Source organism: Branchiostoma belcheri, unplaced genomic scaffold (assembly GCF_001625305.1).
Source record: "Branchiostoma belcheri isolate BF01 breed outbred unplaced genomic scaffold, Haploidv18h27 scaffold109, whole genome shotgun sequence".
NCBI classification, from domain to species: Eukaryota; Metazoa; Chordata; class Leptocardii; order Amphioxiformes; family Branchiostomatidae; genus Branchiostoma; species Branchiostoma belcheri.
This window is the reverse complement of record NW_017802480.1, coordinates 623,517-645,814: the sequence shown is the minus strand read 5'-3', so window position 1 is coordinate 645,814 and position 22,298 is coordinate 623,517. Positions and strand designations below refer to the sequence as shown.

General features: G+C 40.2%; 1 protein-coding gene across 1 annotated transcript in view; it reads left to right on the top strand.

Moving 5' to 3' along the window:
- LOC109481231 (probable ubiquitin carboxyl-terminal hydrolase FAF-X) overlaps window positions 1-21,998 on the top strand; it is a 34,298-nt gene extending 12,300 nt beyond the window's left edge. The window contains 38 exon segments of the mRNA XM_019783776.1: window positions 230-367; window positions 893-1,013; window positions 1,962-2,092; window positions 2,471-2,625; window positions 3,051-3,291; window positions 3,658-3,783; window positions 4,238-4,422; window positions 4,756-4,864; window positions 5,012-5,067; window positions 5,245-5,335; window positions 5,659-5,808; window positions 6,428-6,635; window positions 7,024-7,145; window positions 7,556-7,660; window positions 8,193-8,246; window positions 8,944-9,125; window positions 9,513-9,686; window positions 10,133-10,274; window positions 10,543-10,628; window positions 10,784-10,875; window positions 11,243-11,381; window positions 11,857-12,000; window positions 12,481-12,593; window positions 13,085-13,263; window positions 13,750-13,841; window positions 14,295-14,436; window positions 14,759-14,852; window positions 15,435-15,586; window positions 16,013-16,186; window positions 16,586-16,747; window positions 17,194-17,362; window positions 17,855-17,881; window positions 18,049-18,157; window positions 18,558-18,651; window positions 18,889-18,965; window positions 19,128-19,197; window positions 19,600-19,755; window positions 20,131-21,998. Coding sequence (XP_019639335.1) covers window positions 230-367; window positions 893-1,013; window positions 1,962-2,092; window positions 2,471-2,625; window positions 3,051-3,291; window positions 3,658-3,783; window positions 4,238-4,422; window positions 4,756-4,864; window positions 5,012-5,067; window positions 5,245-5,335; window positions 5,659-5,808; window positions 6,428-6,635; window positions 7,024-7,145; window positions 7,556-7,660; window positions 8,193-8,246; window positions 8,944-9,125; window positions 9,513-9,686; window positions 10,133-10,274; window positions 10,543-10,628; window positions 10,784-10,875; window positions 11,243-11,381; window positions 11,857-12,000; window positions 12,481-12,593; window positions 13,085-13,263; window positions 13,750-13,841; window positions 14,295-14,436; window positions 14,759-14,852; window positions 15,435-15,586; window positions 16,013-16,186; window positions 16,586-16,747; window positions 17,194-17,362; window positions 17,855-17,881; window positions 18,049-18,157; window positions 18,558-18,651; window positions 18,889-18,965; window positions 19,128-19,197; window positions 19,600-19,755; window positions 20,131-20,295 — 4,926 coding nt within the window. The 3' untranslated portion in view covers window positions 20,296-21,998.
- The last annotated feature ends 300 nt before the right edge of the window (window positions 21,999-22,298 follow it).

Here is a 22,298-nt window from a genome sequence, read left to right as displayed (position 1 = left end):
GGTGGGAGCCAACATGCCGTCGTCTCCTGTAGTTCTAATGTTATCTGTTGTTCCTCCACAGTTGATCACAGCTAAACTGTGCCAGGTGGGAGCCAACATGCCGTCGTCTCCTGTAGTTCTAATGTTATCTGTTGTTCCTGTACAGTTGATCACAGCTAAACTGTGCCAGGTGGGAGCCAACATGCCGTCGTCTCCTGTAGTTCTAATGTTATCTGTTGTTCCTGTACAGTTGATCACAGCTAAACTGTGCCAGGTGGGAGCCAACATGCCGTCCTCTCCTGACAGCTCGTCTGACTCGTCTGTGGGCTCTCCCAGTAACATGTACGACGGACCTAACGTGGAGGCAGAGAGCTGTCTGCCGGGGGTGGTGAGTTTAGTTTTGCTTGTTTGTTTGGCATTACCACTAATATGAGTCATAGTCCAACACACAGGTTCTGTTGACTGTTGAAGTGCAAGCTACAGTGAGTCTAATATTACACAAATGCTTCCCATGTTCCTAGCAATAAGTATGTTTGAGTGTTTTTACTTAAACTGTTCAGGCTGAGCTGGAAGTTTGTTCATGTGTGTTGACAGAGTAGGTTACAGTGTATGGGTAGGGGGAAGACTGACAGAATGACAGGTGGTTAAAGGTCTTAGAAGCTGTCAGGGAGCCAGCAGGATCAAGTAGAGGCTGACATAGAGGGAATTCAGGAATCCCATCATTGGAAACTTCCCAAAATTGTAAAATCCCTGATATTTTATTAACATGGAGATGAAACTATCCTTCAACACTGGACCTTACAAAGGACTGTAAAGTGGTGTAAAAATCAGAATTCAGAACAGATAAATGGGATTTAAACCATGAATTTATGGTCCATAGACAGAATAAATAATGTTTCCACTCCTTTCACAGTTGGCAGCCCAGCAGCAGCGCTATGCCCAGTTCCTGTTCCAGTTGTCAGACCTGGGCAGCTCGCTGGCCATCCCACAGCTGAGAGATGGAGCTCGATCACTACTCAAACTCATGCCTGCAGGTAGGGAAAACTTCTTCCGTAGTCTTTTTTGTTTATCCAGTACAGTAAAGATTAGGAGTATGAGCACTGTCATGTCCTCTCATGTCCATGTACTCACTCCTCGAACTGATGCCCTTTAGGTGGGCTTATTTGTATCCTACAACTGGTAGCCCAACTCCTGATTGATGTAACACATTAGTTGTACACCATTACCTGAAATTTAAATGGGTTAGGGAATGTTCCTGAGCAGCCTATGTAGCCCCTGCTTGTCCTATTGGGTCTGTTAGTTCTCATTCTCAGTGAGTCAAACTTGTTTCAATCATGATGTTTCTGACTTAGGGAGAAGAGATACTGTCACAGTTAGTGCTGCATACTGGTTCACTGGACTTGGATCCGGACTTGTAAGAATGTTTAGGTTCAAGTCCAAAAAAACCTAAAAGTCAAGAACCGAGTCCGGACTTATTACCATAAAAGACCATTTCACATACCCCTTTTCTTTCTAAACCACCTAAAACCTTCCGTAGATTGCAAAATCTTTGCTGCAAAATGAAGAAAACATTGCCATCGGGCATCCTCAAGTACCGGCCTCCATGTTATGTGGCCAAAGTTTCACCCAGACAACATGACAAGGTTGCCAACATGCAATTTTGTATATACCATGGGTTTAGGTCCGGACTTACAAGTCTGGAACTGAACCTAAACCTCTGGACTTGAATCCGGACCTGAACCTAAATGTGGGTTTAGGTATGCATCACTAGTCACAGTCCAATTCATGTAACCTGTAAGGCAGTAACCTTAAAGTGGTTCATAGGTCATGCCTTCAAGTTGCCTTTGGGTCTTGTTGACTGTGGCCAATGAGTGTGAAAAGAACAAACAAACGAACCTAGAATTGGTAAGTTGAGTCTATGAGTCTAACCTAAGCCATTCTTTACCATACATTGTGTGAAACATGATGTTGTTTGTTTCTAGACACCCACACAGTTGACAAGCTACGTGCCCTGTGTCTGGACCATGCTAAGCTGGGAGAACAGAGTCTGTCCCCCTCCCTGGAGTCTCTCTTCTTCTCACAGTCACCGGCTCAAGTACTCTATCATCTAGAGGTAAGATCTACAAAGATGCTGATTTTATAACATGATGAGCAATAAGCATTAAAGTATAACTTTTTAAAGCATCGTAGTAAAGTTAGATTTCAACAAAAAAACAGTAGAATATTCTTCAATCAGTGACTGTTTTTGTAAGTTAAAACCAGGTACCTCCGAATTTTCGATGTCGACTGTACATCTTGATAACAGAGTGACGTAGTCTTGCTAGAACAAAATGTACAGTCGACATCGAAAATTTGGAGGTACCTGGTTTTAACTTACAGAAACAGTCACTGATTGAAGAATATGCTACTAACTGTATTCTTGCGTGACTGATGAACCTCTTCAACAACAAGAAAACAATAACCAAAGGTACTCCTTTTCCTTTGTTCCCAGGTTGTCTATGCATTACTGATGCCAGCCAACCAGCCCCTGGGGGAGGATGCCCTGGAGTTTCAGATCAACTTCTTGAAGAGTGGAGGAGTGTCCTGTGTACTCAACATGCTGACCAAGAACAACTTTCTCCCTAATGCTGATATGGACACCAGAAGGTAAATCATTTAAAAGTTTAGACTTGATGACAAGTGACAGCTACAATGTAGTCTTCCAGGAGAGTACACACGCACATAAAAGACTTGGGATTACATTGCCGTACAGCTAACATTACATAGTTGACTCATCTATTGTTTTGTACGTAGGTTAATTTTGTTCTATCCATGTATTGTCTGTTTATCTACATGCAGTTTTAGACCTTACGAAAGTCGCTGAACTTTTTGTTGCATCAATAAAGTTCATCATTATAATTATATTAAAATAACAAGACAATATCCCCTTCCCTATCTCAGGTCAGTGTACCTACAGGTTTTGAAAGTTGGAAAGCTGATGTTGACGACATTTGGCTATGCCATGGTGTAGCATGTGGCAGAAGCATGCCAACATTCATCCATTCATTATACAGTCTTTCTCCCCATCTCAGGTCAGCATACCTGCAGGTTTTAAAAGTTGGCAAACTTATGCTGACGACCGTTGGCTACGCGATGGTGCAGCACGTAGCGGAGGCGTGTCAGCCGGACAGTCCTCACTCCGGGACGGTGTCGGCCAGCGCGCATAACCACGCCATCGTGCTGCAGCAGGCCCTGCACCACATCCCCAACCCCAACGCTGAGTGTATGCTCAGGAACGTGGCCCTACGCCTGGGACAGCAGTGTGTGGAGGATGTAAGCCTTTTTTTAAACCTTAGATAATAAACTGTACTATAAATCGTGAAACTTAAGTGTGTCATCATCAAAATACTGCTCCACTGTAAAAGCATGTAAGGATGTAAATCCACAACTCAATCTAAACCTTGGTATTTAGTAGGAATGAGACAGCCTAATGTTCAAGCAGATCTCTTAGTGGCTGCAAAGACAGTGTCAAATTGGCCAGACTGTATCCTGGCTGTAGTGTGGGGGCATCTGACTGTACTAGATAGCGTGAACACTTCTTGAGGAAGTACAATAGCATACGACAGCATCCAAACACCTGTAGATAGTTAAAACTGCATCTATGGCATTTTTGTTCACAAGGCCTTCGTTGTTTTCCAGGCCATGACCACCCTCCCTGACATGCCAGTTATCAAGGCTATCCAGAAGATCTCCTGGGCCGTGGCCAGTGGCAGTATGCACCTGGTACATGGGTCTAACGAGGAGATACACAAGGCATTCGATAAGGTAAAACATAGACAACTGTACAGGTGCTCAGAGATATACTTTTCCTGTACTTTTTCTTTCTCAAGTTCTATTCCTTTACCTCTGTTTGTAAATTGTAACTCTGTAAACATTTATTTGGTGGTTCTTTTACTTGGTTTTGGTCTTTGTGTGTGGATGAAGGACTATGGCAGATGTATTCAAATGTTTTGAAAATCTGAACAACAAATTCCATAGAAAGTTGTTTTATCCACGTGAAAATAAAGGCATGTCATTGCTGACAATCAAGAAAATTGATTGTCAGCTTTTACAATGCTGTGGCATTTCTCTAGTAAAACTCAAGAAGCTTTACAGTGAAATTGGTTTGCATGAAAAAAAATGCCTGGACCTTCAACCAAGTCTTCTTTTCTCTGAGTCTTTTCTCTCCTTGTTTCCTGATTTGCTCTGACTCTGAATAAACCCTGTGGCGTATGTTCAGTTCCGTGTGTATTCGCAGCCCGGTCAGACGAAGCTGCCTGACAGTGAGGACGTGCAGGTGTGTAAGGAGGCCCTGGAGGTGCTGACTGTGTCACTAGCGCTGTGTCCTGTCGCTCTGGAGGCTCTCAGTAAGGACAAGGTGTGGCAGTGTGTCATCATAGACCTACTGCTCCACTGTAAAAGCAGGTAAGGATGTTGTGTTGTGTACAACTATATCTTAAATGTAACATCTCAAACCTTTTTTGCATTTAGTTAAGATAAGCTCAGGCCTACAATGTACACAGTGCCTTTAGGACAAAAGGAAATATTTAAGCTCTCTCAACTAACACCATTTAGTGTCATAGACTATGATATCATAAAAAAAAACTACTGATGCGTTGCAAAGAGGTTGTTCAGGCTTGAACTGAGATTTACTGAGTAAAACTAGACACTAGTATGGTATGACGAGTCTGAAACGTTTCTGTATTCTTATGAAAATAAAAGCATACTGTATACATGTATGTTGTTTGTCCGTTTCAGAGCGGTGCGAGTGTCTGCAGCTGAACAGTTCCTCCTCATGGCCACAAAGTGCTGCACAGGTCATCGACCTCTGGTCTTCTTCATCACTCTTCTGTTCACTGTCCTCTCGGTAAGTCACACTCCTGAAGAATCTTCAAGTATAAACTGTAGGTACTAGTCTGTATAAAAAAAAACATTAGCTTAATCCCTTCTTTGGTAGAAGAAACAGTATGAGTGTTGTAACTTAACATGTTTTCTTTTTCCATGTTCCCAACAGGGTACAGCCAAGGACCATGCTAGAAGTTCAACAGAATATTTTCAGTTACTTTGTAGGTGAGTATATTGGCTTTGCAAATCTCAAGAGTGTTGAGAATTCCATCCTTAAAGTCTTTAATAATGGTATAACATTGCTAGCTTAGCTAATTTAAGGTAATTTGTTTAAGGTAGTTTCAACATTGTAGTTAGAACAATTGTTTCACATTCTCAAACAAGTCAATTTTTTCTCTCCAGGCTGCTAAACTATGCATGTGCCAGCAATGCCCCCCTCCCCACTGCTGAAGTTCTACTGAACAATGAAATCCAGTGGCTAAAGAGAGTCAGGGTAAGTCAGAGAATTAATTTTAGATCATCTAACATATTTTGAAGGATTTTGAACTGTATAGTATACAGTTAAAAGCTGTTAATGCTCGCCTGAGTTGAAAGCTATTTGAAAGGTTTGCAGTCCCTATGAGTAGTACGAGTGGATGTTAAGCCATGGTTTACTTTCCATTATTCAGCTGTTCTTGTCAAAAAGAGCTTAGGAAATTTTTCTAGTGTATAATATGTAATGTAGAGCTTCTGTCCTCAGCATGACTTAATGTTCGGTCAGCTGAACTGTATTTAGATTCATTTTCATGTGATGATATTTACCACATTTCTCCCCAGGACATGGTGCAACAGTCAGGGTTAGAAAATGTGATAGACGAGGCCCTGTTAGAAGGACACCTGGGAGTCACCTGTGAGCTGCTCAGTTTCCAACCTGCTGAGAAAAAGTACCACATAGGGTCGGAGAAGGGAGGGGCTAATCTCATCAAGGTAGGAACTGGCATTGTTTCTCATTTAAACCACAGACTGCAGTCATATGATCATGATGATACCTAACATTGCAATATGTTGGTGGAACAAGATGTGTGCATTTCAGACTATATGTTCTTTTGAAAATGTTCCCTTTACTTCAGCATGCCTGCTTTTGCCTCTGTATATTTATAGGTTTTGAGACTTTGAATAGTGTCATCTTTTAGAATCTTTGTGTGTTTTGAATGACTTTTGGCCATGTTCCCACCACCAGGCTATTTGATATGTATTTAGAAGCTGTGAGGTCATGTTAAAATGGCATGATCAAAATCTAGAAATTGTCAAGTGTTTAAAACAGTATTTTTGGAGGAATTTATAGACGGAATAGCTTGCTTTTGTCTTAAGTTGCCCAGTGAACAACCTGAGAAAAAAGTATTTGGAGCCCTGTCTTAGGTATCCCGATTAAAAAGACTCGTTTTTACACAACCAAGTCTTTTATTCAGCCAACGTTTCGGTGACCTTCAGTCTGTCACCTTCCTGAGGGCAATTCTGACTGGTTCACATTGCACTGCAGCACAGGTGTCGCTGCTGTAGATGCATTCCCGAACGTACGGTGTCTTAGGAATCCCGTTTGTTTCAGGAGCTGGTTGAAGAGTTCCTGTTTCCGGCGTCGAAAATCGTGTTGCAGGCGAGAAAAAGCGGGGAGTACCCAAGCGAACAGGCCCTGCCGGTCTGCTCCACCTCCAACACGACTAACGCGGCCTTCGACCTGCTGGTGACCCTGTGTACAGGCTGTGTGCCCAACCTCAAGCTGCTATCTGACATGCTCACTGACATGTACTACTCAGGTAAGGGATCTGACATGCTCACTGACATGTACTACTCAGGTAAGGGTGGAAGTTGCCATGGATATTTTGCATTTAAAACTGTCCCTGCTCTTTGTGGTAACATGTGGTGTGTAGAACCAAAGTAAAGAGTTTGAATGCTGTCAGTTGTTGCTACACTGCCTTGCATGCTACTGAGAAGAGTGAAAGTTCTTGTGTTTTCAAAACAAGAATTTTTCCAGTACAGCGAACATTTCCTACTGTAGATACTACAATGTAAACATATTAATTTTTTGTCAAAACTAATAAGATTAGCTTTTCAGTTTGCTTCCCTAAATAGAAATACCAGTATATATTTCTATTTCCTACATTGTACTGTCCTAAAATCCTTTACTAATGTTTTTTTCTTCAGACCGCGATGCCCCCCTGATAGAGTGGGAGTACCTGCCGCCGGTTGGACCCAGACCTGTGAAGGGGTTTGTGGGACTGAAGAACGCCGGAGCCACCTGCTACATGAACTCTGTCATACAACAGGTGGGCAGCTCCTCATAGTGGTTCTATGTGGTACTGCAGAATTGTTTTACAGCACACAACAAATATTTATGTGTTTTCGAAACTTTGGCATCATGATACATTAAGATTTTACAAATAGAAATGAGTTTTCCTTTGAACATGATATGACCATTGTTAAGTTCTTACTTCACATAGCAAGCAACTTTACTACCAAGCTGCTGTAAATTTGTTTATTTTTATATTTTTATTATAGGAGTGAAAAGAAAGTTTTTGCTTGTATTTTGAATTCGTAATTTAAACAGTCCTGTAGTACAGAGTACAGTAGTTATACAAGAATTATGAATTTGTGATGGAGAGGTCACAACAAAAAATTGTGTCTGCATATTGCTAATATAAGAAGTTAACAATGTTTATTTCTTCCCCATTCCCAGCTGTACATGATCAACTCGGTGCGATCTGGCATCCTGACAGCAGAGGGCGCTGCTAATGACAACATGGATGAGGAGTTGTCCGGAGATGAGAAGCAGGACAGTGAGGTTGGTTGTGTGAGGGTATATACACGGGGTCTTTGTGTAGGACCCTGGAAACCCAGCGTTTTGTTTGATAATCTTATGGCACAGTCACAATCATTGTAGGTTGTAGTACTACAGTTTGCTGTGTTCTCAAGCAGTCTGTGACAAAACCAACTACTGCTGACAAGGATCAAAGGCAGCCTTGTCCATTACAAGACAGCTAGCTTTTTCAAGATACATACAAGACTGTCCCAAGAATGTTCTGTTTGCGATTAGTCGTGTTATTATACAATGAATGTGACTGGGCCCTTACTGTGAATATAAGAGGGAGGTAACACAAATGAAAAGTATGAAAGATTTGTTTTTTTACAAACTGCACTGCTCTAAACAGGATAAAATAAACAAGATAAAGTTAGAGCTTCTTTAGTTAATAAATTTTCAAATCGTATTTATCTATCTTGTCTCTATCTTGAAAAATGAGACTTGTATATAAATGCACTAAGGAGTGAAATGCTGACACCATCAGTAACGATATTCCTGTTTCTCGTTCCCTGAGGCTGCTGATTCGACGCGGAGTGCTGACGGTTCGCAGGGAGGACAGATTATCCAGGTTAAAAACACGGGGTTTCCGTTTGATGGAGATCTTTCCCACCTCTTGTTTGCTTTGAATCTGTTGAGCATGTTCTTAAAACTTGTTTTCTATTTAAAGTCCAGTTACATTGTATTTGTAAATCTCATTCATGGTTAGATCTGGAAAAGTAAAAAAAAGAGAATTCTTTATTTTTGTTCCAGTTAAGCTGCTATTAAAAGCAGCTAACATGTATGTGTGCTGTGGTGTGCAGAAAGGAAGTTTTTATTAGTTCTTGGTGAACAGTAAACATGATATGTCACACTAGAAAAACAAAAACACTTGACTTGTTCATAAAAGGAATCTCATAGTTCAAAGTGCAGAACAACAAAGGTGGGAACGACCAATCAAACTCTGCATCTAAATTTTCTCTCGCTAAATCTGTAAGCTGTTTGATGGGTTTGTTGGAGTTGCAAAATTTCTAAGCTTTCTGTTTCAAAACACTTAAACTCATTATGTAAGTTCAGAAGAGATTCTACACAATGCACCATTCCTCTTTGACAAAATTTCTGTAAATTTATCATATTTGATAAAAACAAAACCACTCCAGTCACAAGTGAGGAGAGAAACAGGAGTATCATATCTAGGTGCACCTAAATCACAACGGTGTGAACAAACATTTCCTTGACGACAGAAATCTTAACCCTGTCTTGTTTTTGCCATTTTTCCAACTCTCCAGAGTAACATCGACCCAGGAGAAGAGCGAGAGAGTTTCCACATGGATGACAAGCCTGCAGGGAAACAGGAGGGGAGGAAGGAGTACGACATGGGTGTTCTACGTCAGATCCAGGCCATCTTTGGCCACCTAGCTGCTAGCAAGCTCCAGTATTATGTACCAAGGGGGTTTTGGAAACAATTTAGGTAAGGATCATTCACAGAAGTATTGGTTAAATGTTTTTTTTTTTAAGTTTAACTAGTTTGGAAAGCACAAACTGAAGCAAAATTCTTAAAAAAACTGTCACAGTTTATTTGGCTGTCATACAAGATTTAGTTTTAACATGTGTCAATGAAGGTTAGACATCCAAGTTATGAGATACACAAGGAAGCAGTTACTCAAGCAACTGGATAGGTTTTGAATCCTGTCATTTTTAAATCGGCACACATTTTGCATTCTCATATGGGAGCTTAGCAAGTAAGGAAAGATCTGTGGCATTAAACTGAAGTTGCTTTAACACTTTTTCCATTCCCTGGACAGTTAAAGTTTAATGGGTGGTGACGAGAATATTGTTACTATCTTCCATTTTGCAGATTATGGGGAGAACCAGTAAACCTTAGAGAACAACACGATGCTCTAGAGTTCTTCAACAGCCTGGTAGACAGTCTAGACGAAGCCTTGAAGACACTCGGCTACACTCCTGTCCTCTCCAAGGTGCTGGGAGGATCCTTCGCTGACCAGAAGATCTGCAAAGACTGTCCTCACAGGTAGGGGTTAAGGAAAACTGTTGATATTAAGTTATAGACAATAACCCCTGCAATATCAGCGTGGCAAAACAAAAAAAATATTCTGCATGAGGAAATCTGTCTGATATGGATATATTCTGCCTTCTTAACACGTTTTTGTCATCATTTCATACATGTACGTTGAAATAGTCCCCAAAAAAGCTACATGACGTTTCTTTATTTTTCAAGTACCATCCATAGATAGCTAGAACCAGCCTGCTGTGTTCCACCAGCGACATTGAATTTTTTTATTGTCTTACAGATATCAGCATGCTGTGAGATACATGTACTTAAGATAAATTCAGCTATTACCTTGTTTAAGGTCCAAGCCTTGACTGTATTGCAGAAATAATGTCAGACAAATCATTAAAGAAAAGTGATGAAAAACAACAACTAATGATTGGAAATATGTTTGTCTTTCTCTGCAGATACTCGAGAGAAGAGTCGTTCACAACGCTGAATGTAGACATCAGGAACCACAGTAACCTGCTGGACTCCCTGGAGCAGTACGTTAAAGGGGACCTGCTGGAGGGGGCCAACGCCTACCACTGTGAGAAGTGTAACAAGAAGGTAAGCAACTGGAAAAACACAGCATCGCATTGTACATTACACTGCACAAAATTAAACTTCAGCCTTTGGGAGCCTTTGGCTGCAACATATTGTTTCCTTAAAAAAAACTAAGACCAAACCAAATACCAGTCTCTAAGTCCTACAGCAACAGTAAATGTGTCAAAGATACCTTTTTCTCTTTTTTCCTCTTCTCTCTTTCCTATGCTATGTGCTATTTTTTTAGGACTTGAAAATGGTACAATCCAATTAATGTTTTGTTTTCCCTCAGGTTGACACTGTGAAAAGAATGTGTATAAAGAAACTTCCCCAAGTTTTAGCCATTCAGCTGAAGAGGTTTGATTACGACTGGGAAAGGTGAGTTTCAATTGCTTAATCTTGAACCTCTAGTCTAGTGGAGTCAAAAATTCACCAAACCCGTTACAAGTACTTAAGTGTCTTTTATTTTCCTTTGCTGAAGACAAGGCAAAATGGAAACCTGATGTACTGACCAGTTGTCCTTCTGTTACCAGGGAATGTGCAATCAAGTTCAATGACTACTTTGAATTTCCTCGTGAGTTTGACATGGAGCCCTACACAGTTAAAGGACTAGCTAAAATTGAAGGTAAGTTGTTTTCGAAATAACTACCCATACCGACATCTAAGGGATATAAAATAACTGCAAATGATGTTTTCCTTCAACCTAGTTTTCCCTATAGCCTGGTCTATAGCCTGGTTACCAAACCTATTTTAGTTGCGGAGTCTCTTTCTTCTCCAATTTTAGCTGTCTATTCTCTTTCATCCTTGCTACAAATATTTGCAGAGAGGACGAAAGAGACTAGAATAAAATAGGCAATCGGGCTATGTGTTGTAACCTTATGGATCTTTTCAGTCCTAAATGGAAAATGGAGTACCATTACAGAGTGTAAATACAAAAACTGTACTGTAGAGACAATGTGAACTAAGTTGTGTTTTTGCCCGTGTGTTTCCAGGGGAAGAGATCCATGGAGATGATGAGAGCCCAGACAATGAGGATGCCGAGCCACCCAGTACTAAATACAGACTGACCGGCATCCTGGTACACAGTGGTCAGGCTAGTGGTGGTCACTACTACTCCTACATCATACAGAGGTACTACAGACACTCAGTCTGTAATATGGTCACTAGAAAAGCTGTAAAATGTCAGGCCAGAAAATGTGAATTCTTTTTTTAATTGTGTTTGCGTTACACAATGAAACTAGTACTCAAGCAATATGTAATAGATTATCGAGCCACCTTATATGTTGCTGTAATGTTTTGTCTTGTCAGCAGGACAAGCCCTTTCTAATAGCCACAGGCTAGTTGGGCTGCCCTGACTGTGTGTGTTGAACAGCCAAACCAATGAATGAATAAATAGTACTCAAGCAACTGGATCGATATTGAAAACTTTCAGATGTTTCATGTAGCATCCACTAGTACGTCACTGACAAAAAGTAGCGGATGCTGCTTGAAAGTCTGACTGTTTCAAGCCTAGTCAAACCTATCCAGTTGCTTGGGTAACAGTTTTTTGTGTATTTCGTGACCTGGATGTCTAACCTTCATCGACGTGTGTTTGTGTCTACCCCAGCAGGTCGCCCGAGGGTGCTCTGCGCTGGTACAAGTTTGATGACGGGGAGGTGACGGAGTGTAAGATGGACGATGATGAGGAGATCAAGAACCAGTGCTTCGGTGGGGAGTACATGGGCGAGGTGTTTGACCACATGTTAAAAAGGTGCTGTATAGTTTGAACTGGTCATTCATGGACAGTGTGTTTACTACGGACTACACTTACAAACGTTACTTAGTCCTGCTTTGCATACTTTTTCCAACAAAAAAGATAGTATTCGAAAAAATAAGGAAAAAAAGATGTAAAACTAACTGATAGGTGTAAAATTAACTGCAGGTATCTTACCATACAAAAATTTGATGATTTTTCACATGTAGTGACTTAAAGCCCTCACATTTTCACATGCTCACAATATGTAATTTTTCTATACATCATGGAAAGTATTTTGAGGTGATGAAAAGTGTTTATATCTTTTGATAACTCTAAAGAATTAAGAAGTTGTGACTCAACGAAATTTAGAGTTTGAAAAGAAACAATAGAAGCAGTCCGAATTATAAACAATTGAAAGAATTTGTCAGAATACAAGCATTTATTTACCTTGCACATTGTATTGTCAAAGTTTATATTGACTGTGGCCTTTTCCAGAATGTCCTACAGACGGCAGAAGAGGTGGTGGAACGCCTACATTCTGTTCTACGAGCGCTACGACGTAGGAGACATCGAACATGTCTCTAAAAGTATAGAAGAATTGTCACTAGGTAAGGAAAGACAGTAAAAGGTTTCCCGACTTAAGAAGACTTTGCTAAAGATGTAGATACCATGTACATGTATAGTAATCAGTAGGAAACATTGAACATGTGTCAAGAAGTATACTGTATAGAATTGTCACCAGGTAGGGAGGCAAACATGATAAAATGTTTTTTATGATCAAAGTTTTAGTAGACTTCACCGAAGAGTGTGCAATAATCAGCATGAAGTGAACTAGCAAAGATAAAATTTGTTGATAGGACAAAAGCGCAGTATGTAGTAACTTTCATTTGCCTTTTGGCATTGTTGGAAAATTAGCTTCAAGTCGTTAAGAGTAGGAATGTACATTTTTAGTAGTAGTAATTGGAAAATTGTAGGATTTTCTTTTTAGCTTAAAAGTGGTGGTATAGAAAATGAAGAGGTAGAGGCAGTGTCAATGTTTAAATATTTTCCCGTATTCTTCAGAACCTGAGTGTTGATCTATTTTTCTCTGTTGTTCCAGAAAATAAGGGAGGTTTAGGTGTTGGCATGCCTCTGCCCATCGAGCGGGCGGTGAGGAAACAGAACGTCCAGTTCATGCACAACAAGATGCAGTACAGCCAGGAGTACTTCCAGTTCATGCGCAAACTCATCACCTGTAACGCCCACTACATGAGTCTGCAACCTGGTCAGGATGAGCTGGTAAGGTCTTTGTCTTAATGGTCAATATAACAGGAACTGATATATGAATTATTAGTATTCATTCCTTACTTTGCATAGAAAGTGATGTGATTCTTTTTGTCTAGGACAGGACAAACTGTAAGGTTTTGATTGTAATGGTCAACATAATAGAAAACAACATTTGAAATGTTATTCTTTAACTGTGTCTTGATATGAGTAGTTTTGTCCTGGACAGAAGGAACTGGTAAGGTCTAGATGTTCTAGATTCTAAGAAATAAAGATGTAGGAAATCTTTAATAAAATAGATTCTATATGGGTGAAGTTCTTAAAGATATTTCTTTGTTTGGCAAAATAGTGAGTGAGAAGTTTATTGTTGTTTGAAACATTTTGACAGTTACCCTTGCAATGTGTAGCACATGTAATAACCTTTCATAGTGTTTATGTTTCAGTATTAGGAAGTTTTCCTTTTGAAAAAGACTAGTGATAAATAATTTTGTTCCCTCCCAGAGCCGAGAAGTAGAGGAGCTGGCCATGTTGAGTATCCAGCTGGCCTCCAAGTTCCTCTTCACCACAGGGTTCCACACCAAGAAGACTCTCAGGTAAGAAACTCAGCTGTGGATCCTAAAACTGCTTAGTGAAAACCTTTCCTAGAAGTTGAACTGACATTTTTCTTGCCTTTGTTTGCAATGGTGCTTTGTAGTAATTGGTGCAATGGTGCTTTGTAGTAATTGCTTAAAATATAAAACAGATTAGTAAGTCAAACTAGTTTCCAACACAAAGTGTTGACTCACCAGGTTTGGACCAGAGCTCTGTTGTGTCTATAAAAACCTCTGGTACTTGAAGGCATGGCTATTTCTTGCCCTTGTCTGAGCTGGTATTAGATACTTACCAATTTGTATGTCTACCAGTTTATTAGTCATATATAGTGCCTATAAATACTATGTAACTTGCATCATTCCAGGGGCTCAGCGAAATGATAGACCCAAATTTTTTCTACGGCTTTGGTCAAGACATTCTGTCTATAACATGGTCTGTGACTTGTATGATTCCAGGGGCTCAGCAAATGAGTGGTACGATGCCCTGAGCGTGCTGCTGCGCCACAGTCGTACAGTCCGCAGCTGGTTCGCTCACAACGTGCTGTTCAGTCACCCCAGCCGCTTCTCTGAATACCTGCTCGAGTGCCCTAGTTCTGAGGTGAGGGTGAACGAATGAATGATTAAATAACTGAACATGCCGCTAGTAAGCCCAAAATGTAATCATTTTGAGGTCTCATCAAGTCCTACCCACCTAACAAGTTTCATGAAAATTTGTCAATAGCTTCTTGTGTTATCGTTCTAAACCACATACATACAAGAAAAAAGGTTAATAGACTGATAGATTGATTGAATGAATTTGCAAATGAATGAAGAAATAAAGCAATTGCCAGCTTGCTCATTGTACAACTGATGCCCAGTCATTAGCTGAATTGAATGTGAAAGGTGGTTGTTACAAGTTACAATTGTCTTTCTTGTTTCAGGTGCGAAATGCCTTTGCAAAGATTATAGTGTTCCTGGCCCATTTCTCAAGAGACGACGGCCCATGTCCACCTCCCTTGCTACCAGGAAAACAAGGTAGGAAATCATAAAGTACACTCTCCTTTGTTTGAGAAACTTGCAAAGGTAACTTGTAAAGGCTTTTTTGAGGCCTAAGGGACAGTGAGTTGCATTTGTTAATCCACTGTTTTTGGCACAATTTTGGCCATTGCCTTTTACCTCCAAAGTCAGACACCCATTTTACACCTGAGTGGAGTAAGGAAAGTCGTGTTAAGTGCCTTTCCCAAGGACACAGCATCTAGCTAGAAGTGTAAGGAATCTAACCCGTAACCTCATGGATCTCATGTCCGCAAGCCATCCCACTCAACCATTTGAAGACACTAAAAGAGATCAGACTGTTAAGTCCTACCTGTCTGTTATGTACATATAGCCCTGGCTCTGATCAATGATATTGCCACATTTCAAGATAGCTGTCATTTCTCTTTTGATTGCTACATTGTATTGTTTCATGTGTTCCATGTATTTTGTAGCCCCAGCTGTGATCGATGCTAATGCCACGTTGCTAAGATACATGTAGCTAGTTTGCAGCACTTCTACTATCATTTTTCTTTTTGGATTGCTACATTGTGTCTTATTTAGTCTGTTCAATATTACATGTAGCTCCTGCTGTGATCGATGCCAACGCCACCCTGAGTGACCACCTCCTGACGGCTGTACTGGCTCTGTTGAAGAAGGAGGTCTCCGAACACGGCAGACATCTCACTCAGTACTTCCACCTCTTCCTCATGTATGCAAACCTCGGACTGCCGGAGGTAAGAGTTCACTAACAAGAAAAATTGCCAGCAGTGCACATGTATACATGTTTATTTGTCTCAATCCATTGTATCTTGAATAAAGTTGGTCATAAGTTAAAAAAATGTTTTAGAGCACTAGTGTTGAGATTAATTTTTCATGCCAAAGCAGTAGGAATTTTTGTTACCAAAAGAGAAAAGCACCACTTCAAACTGTAAAAATGATATATTTTGGGGCCTGTTCGCAAAGCTTTTTCAAGGTAACATTCAACCTCTATATAAAGATCCATTTGGCATATGGACAAGCTATATAAGAGAAGAGATGGTTTAACAGTAAACCAGACTTAGTGCTCAGTACCTATAGATAGAATTGGTCTCTTACTTAGCCTTGCACGTAGCACATTTGTTACAAAAATGCTAATTTAAACTATCTGTTTGGATTTCCAGAGAACCCAGCTGCTAAAGCTGAACGTCCCTGCCATGTTCATGTTGGTTGCGCTAGACGAGGGTCCGGGACCCCCCATTAAGTACCAGTACGCCGAGCTGGGCAAGCTCTACTCTGTCGTGTCCCTGCTGGTCCGCTGCTGCGACGTCTCCAAATACATGCAGTCTTCTATATCTGTGAGTTCATCTGTTTGTTATAACTGATAAACCACCTCTAGATGTAACATACATGTTTTGTACAGTAAGTACAAGCTGCATAAGACCAGATTCTCATCACTAAGTACTATGTACCTTAGGTATGGCTCTTCTAAACTTTCCTGCACTAGGAGAGAATATGTCACATGTATTTTATAAGGTGGTATAAAACGATCCTATTAGGTAGGCTATTTCACAAGCAGTTTTCCTTTTGTTAGGATAATTTGGAAGAAATTCATACTGTGTATTTGTATTACAATTGCTTTTGTTTATTTTTTTTTGGTGTAAACATCGTGGCAGTGCCATAATGTTTTTAAACACATTCATTGTTGCCATAAGGGACTTGAAGCATGTGTAGACATGTTTTTCTTGTGTATCCAGGGCAACCCTCCCCTAGCGAACCCCCACGGTGACCCCGTGTGTCAGCAACCTATCATGCCGCTACAACCTCAAGTCCACGAGATCCTCTTCGTCAGAACAAGCTACGTCAAGAAGCTGATAGAAGACTGCAACAACTCAGAGGAGACAACAAAGTTACTACGGGTAAGGAACGAAACTAAATGTAATCCTTTAGGAGATGTTGGACATGTTAATTTGGAGCCAGCTTTTCCTTTGTTGATTCTCTGATTCACCAGAACACAATAGTGCAGCTTTCTCTGAAACTCTTGTACACATAGTTCATTTTATTGTAATTGAGTATATAAACTTTATTACTATGATACTTCCAGAAAATAGGCCACTTTCTTTGGCAGTCTTGTTCAGGTTTGGACATTTTTAGCGTCTGTACACGTACTTGCCTCTGTTTTTTTTTTGTAAACAGTTGGAATTTTTCTTCCTGCATCAGTTTTGTTTCTGGGATATGGAAAATGGGTTAAAAGCTCTTAAAGATACTACAGGAAAAAGTCTTCTTTCCTGTAGTTGTCTTGCTGGGAGCCTGAAAATGAGCTAGAATTACTTTCAATGTAAAATTTTCCTGTTCTTTCCCACAGTTTTGTTGCTGGGAGAACCCCCACTTCTCGTCGACAGTTCTGAGTGAGCTGCTGTGGCAGGTGGCGTACTCCTACACGTACGAGCTCAGGCCGTACCTCGACCTGCTGCTGCAGATGCTGCTCATCGAGGACTCCTGGCAGAATCACAGAATACACAACGCACTCAAAGGTATGTGCCTTTTGTTTGTTACAATCTCCATTTTGCTATCTATCACTTCCTTTTCTGGTGAGCATGTCGGCAGAATGGTACTGCACCTGCGCGAAACCTGTAACGTATTATGCTTAGCACTTACGCAGAACGTCTCATATAAGGTTGTACTAGCATATATGAGGCTAACACTCCGTCTGTAGTTTCCAAATGTTATGTTGAAAAAAATATTGTCTGCAACAGGCAAAATTCTGATAAAGCGTTGACCAAAATACAACAAAAACCGGGGAAAATGGGGGGTCTTGCACAGGCGCAGTACGTTCTGCTGACATGCTTTCCTGGTGTCATTTGTACACCTCAACATTTACATCTAAAGTGCATGCAAGCTTAGCAAGAACATTAGATACACAGTAGACTCAAATTTTCGTTTCTTTGTTAGGAATTTCAATTTGCAAACTACAATTTACTACCCTTTGTACATCTAAACATTAACAATATATTCAAACTCGGCAGAACCACAGAATGTACAAAGACTCGAAGGTCAGTAAATTGTAGTTTTTTCCAAGGTGGTCTTGTGCATCCCTGACTTTTCACTGAGTTTCTTTCCCTGCTACATTCAACTTGCTTTTCTTGTTACAAGTGTATGAATAGCTTTTCTGTAAGGTAAAACAATTGAGATGTTTGGTTTTTCTTTCCCTTTTCTTCAGGCATTCCAGATGACCGGGACGGCCTGTTTGACACCATCCAGCGCTCCAAGAACCACTACCAGAAACGGGCCTACCAGTGCATCAAATTCATGGTCGCGCTTTTCAGCAGGTAGGCATTGTTCGCACTAGATTTGATCTTCTTTCTGTGAATAATTTCATCAGGTTGTCAACGATTGAATAGCATTGCCAAAAAACAGTTACAGATTTGAAAATCATGTCCAGTTGCTTGAATGTCCAGCTGCTTGGCCAGTCACTAATTACCCTTGCCAACGATTGAATAGCTTCTTTATTCACAACCACTTGTTTAACAAGAGTCGACTTTTGCCCTTTGTACATTGAACTAGTAACACTACAAAGTTCTTACTCCTATTTTGTTTTGAAGACACTTGAGCATTCTAGTACAATGTCATCATCATCATCATTCACTGTGTTCTGCGTCTACAGTACAATGTACAACTGTTTTTGTGGAAGTTCTGCAATGTTATTAACAAATCTCTTTGGTCCCCCAGCTGCATGCCAGCCCAGCAGATGTTACAGAGTAACGGGGACCTGAAACGCAAGTGGACCTGGGCAGTCGAGTGGCTGGGAGACGAGCTGGAGAGGGTCAGTAGTGGTCACTTCTGTCTTTGCTTGTATCAAGTAAAGAGGGAGGCATGAATCAATGAATCATAATTAGCACAATGTAGATGAGTTGTAGAGGGTCATAGCCATGTTTCTTTCATGTCTGTACCAGTTGTATTGAATGAAAGTGTGAAAGTGAACATGTAATGATTGTCTTTGAGTCACTTTTCAAAGTTTAAAAAAACTTAGTCAATGTATTTTCTTTTTCTATCTTTCCAGAGGCCTTACTCAGCCAACACTCAGTACACCTACAACAACTGGTCACCACCTGCACAGTCTAATGAAACTTCCAATGGGTAAGTTGGAGACTGCATTCTTTCCAGAGGATTCCTATTGTCATTTAGAAATCATTGAGAGTTTCTGCTGTGATCCATTCTTCCTACATTCTGAGTTATTACTCGCATCAGAAAAAAAGTGTTTCAAGCCCTGAAATCTCACATATTTTATTTTGTTTGTAGTTACTTCCTGGAGAGGTCCCACAGTGCACGTCTAACCCTGTCCAAGGCCTGTGAGCTGTGCCCAGAAGAGGTATGGAAATCTTCTTCAACTATTTTTTAGTGAAAACAGATGCCTACCAACAATGTAAAATGACATGTAAAAAGTCTGACTTTTGTTGTACATGTAAATGTCACTTTTGAAGACTTTTTGAGTGATATACAGGGATTTCACAAGACAACAGTTTTCCAAGCTACTAGATAAATTTTGAAAAATCTCAGACGTTTCAAGTAGCATCCACTACTTTTTGTCTAAAACTTGGATTCTCTGATAGTTTTCAAAATCCAATTACCTAATTACCTGATGTCTAACCTTCATAAAAAATGCAGGGATTATTTGATGAATAGATTGTAGAATGTATAGCAAAGAGAGAAATGAACTGTTATTGATATTAACCCTAAGTGAGATAACTCCCAATGGTTATTTGTACCCCAGGAGCCAGAGGAGCAGGAGGTAGTGGATGATGCTGACAGCTCGCCCCCTGACACTGGCGTGACTACACACTACTCACAACAACAGATCCACCATATCCAGCAACAACAACATCCAGCCACAACACACCATGGAGTCAGCATTCCCCCTAACAACCAGGTATAGTGTCCTTTTGTTCTTTTAAACATTTGGTATCGGTATAGCCATTATAACCGCCCTTTGCCATAACACACCAGCTTCGCAGGCAAGCAGTGGCAGCTAGCTATATTTCACCAAAAGACCTATTACACATAATCTTTGCACATCTGGCTGTAGGAGTTGTTTAAAGCTTTCTAGTGATGATGCCCCAACTGTGCTTGGTGGCAACAAGTTCTACTTTACGATAGTTCTTGAAAGATTGGATTGGATTCAGAGTGTACTTCTTTTAACACTGTATATAAATGTTTGCTCTGTGCTGTTTGTATTTCTTTGAACCTAACAAAACGATTGTGAGACAAAGAAGAAAACATTTTTTGATTTTTTTTTCCTGACCAGGCGAATCCTGGAAACTACGTCCCTCCAGCCAACATCCACCACCAGAACAACACCATCAACAACGCCCTGACCGGCCAATCACGGCAGCCGGTTCAGTCACATGACAACTCCGACAACGGCGAAGATAGCGACAGCATTCAAGGCCGAAGCAACAACGAGTTGTGACGACAAGAGTGCTGAAGAAGACAATAAAATACTCCTCTGTATTCCCCACTGTATAATTCCCTGCCTGCAATACTGTTATTTTGAATATGTTAAGCAATGTTATACTTTACTTAAAGATGTACAGCATGTTGTATTATGGTAGGTTCCTTGAGGAACTGCCATGAACTTTAAGATGCAACATTCACGAAAGCTGTTGCTGCACCTTTGCTTTTTTTGGCAAAAGCTGTTGAGCACAATGGGCTGAAACGAATGTTTTAAAAAACACTTTTGTGGATATTCCATGGCTATGTTTGCGTAAGGTTGTTGCACCCAGGAAAAAGCACCCTCTTTTACTCTAAAATAATATACACATATATTACAAATGTTTAAGTCAAGAAATAATTACCTTTTCCCCCAGCCCTCATATGCAAAATATATCATGTTATGAACCAGGCATTTTGTCCAAAGGATGGCGTCATCTGTTTAGGTGAAGGCCATGTTATCCATCCACAAATTATTTGTTCCAAGCAATGTTATGACTTAATTTTGGAATTGGTGTTGAAGATGGTGCCTGCTTGTCTTGGACTAAGAAGAAAGCATATCTGCATATCTTGAATATGTTTAAGAACTCTCGGGCAGCACCATTCTCACATATTCTTGTTTTCTGAATAATTATTTTTAAACTTTTCCTTTGAGCACTGTCAAAAGTTTCTATAAGTAGACAGTTCACCTTTGAGATTAGAAAAGAGTTGCTGTGGATCCTGGTTGTGAAAAATGGAGTAGAATTTGTACAAAATAAAACAGGAATGTACCATTCCTACCATGTTGCATGAAGGTCAATCCAACAGGCGACAGCAAACAGAAAGAGAATGTTTTATATCCTAACCCCGAACTGTACATGAATCCATTTGTATTATGCCGAAGAAAAAGTATGATATCACATAAAAATTGTACAAGTATATCCATGGGTGACAGTCCTAACCAAGAGGGAATGGATGGGTCATAATGTTGTAACCTTAACAGTGGATTGATATTATTGCTAGTTCTTCAGTTGAGTTACATTTTAATTTGGAGACTGTCTCATGTAGTGATTTTATGTGCAACTCAAACCGAAGAGAAAAAGAAGGGGGTTGTGAGATTATTATCACGAACACATCAAGGCGCAAAAGAGAATGAATACCTGCTCCGTTTTGACTGATGCTATTTTTTAAGCAGAGTAGGCCTGTACTTTGTTAGAGGTTAGTTGTAGACGACGGAAAAAAGGTTTGAAATCTCATTTTTATCAGCCGTTGCTGCACAGATTTTTCTTGGCTGATGAGAAGTATTTTGAACGGACCATGCTCCCTTGCCTTCTCACATTTCAGAGGGAGTCTATGTACAGATATGTTGTTCATACATGTAACTGATGTTGTCTTTGAATGCCTGTGAAAATATTGACAGAGAAAAAAAGTGGATATTCGATAACTCAATTGGAAAGGAGTGCGTGTGTGTATGGTCGAAGCACTTTGTTATTGATAACAATCAAACGATGCTGTTTGCTTGTAAAACGAGGGGTACCAAAGGGGAAAAAGCAACATATGATGTTATATATTAAGAAACCTTAGGTGAAGAAAAATGCTTGTCTGTTTAAGATGAATCCAAATGAATCCAAACTCCTACGGGGTTGAGTTGATGTGTTCCGATGTATAGAAAGGGATGAAGAATAAAGAGATATCGTCCAAGCACCAACTTTTCTTTTGTACATCATTCTAAAATGTTACATCTAGTCCTAACCATACCAACTCTTTCTACAACTGAGATGAAGAACTTGTACAAAGGTACAAAGGATCTTGACCTTGGAAGTTGCACTTGACACTTTCACCATGAGTTTGAACTACGTAATACCGACCCAACTGGAAAAAAAAGATACGTTGCGTCGGCAGAAAATTGTAGTCAGACCAGTTAGGTATACAGTGATACCTTTTTTCTTCGCTTTTCCGCCACTCAGGTCTAACTCTTCTCTTGTCATCTTTAGAAAAGTGCGA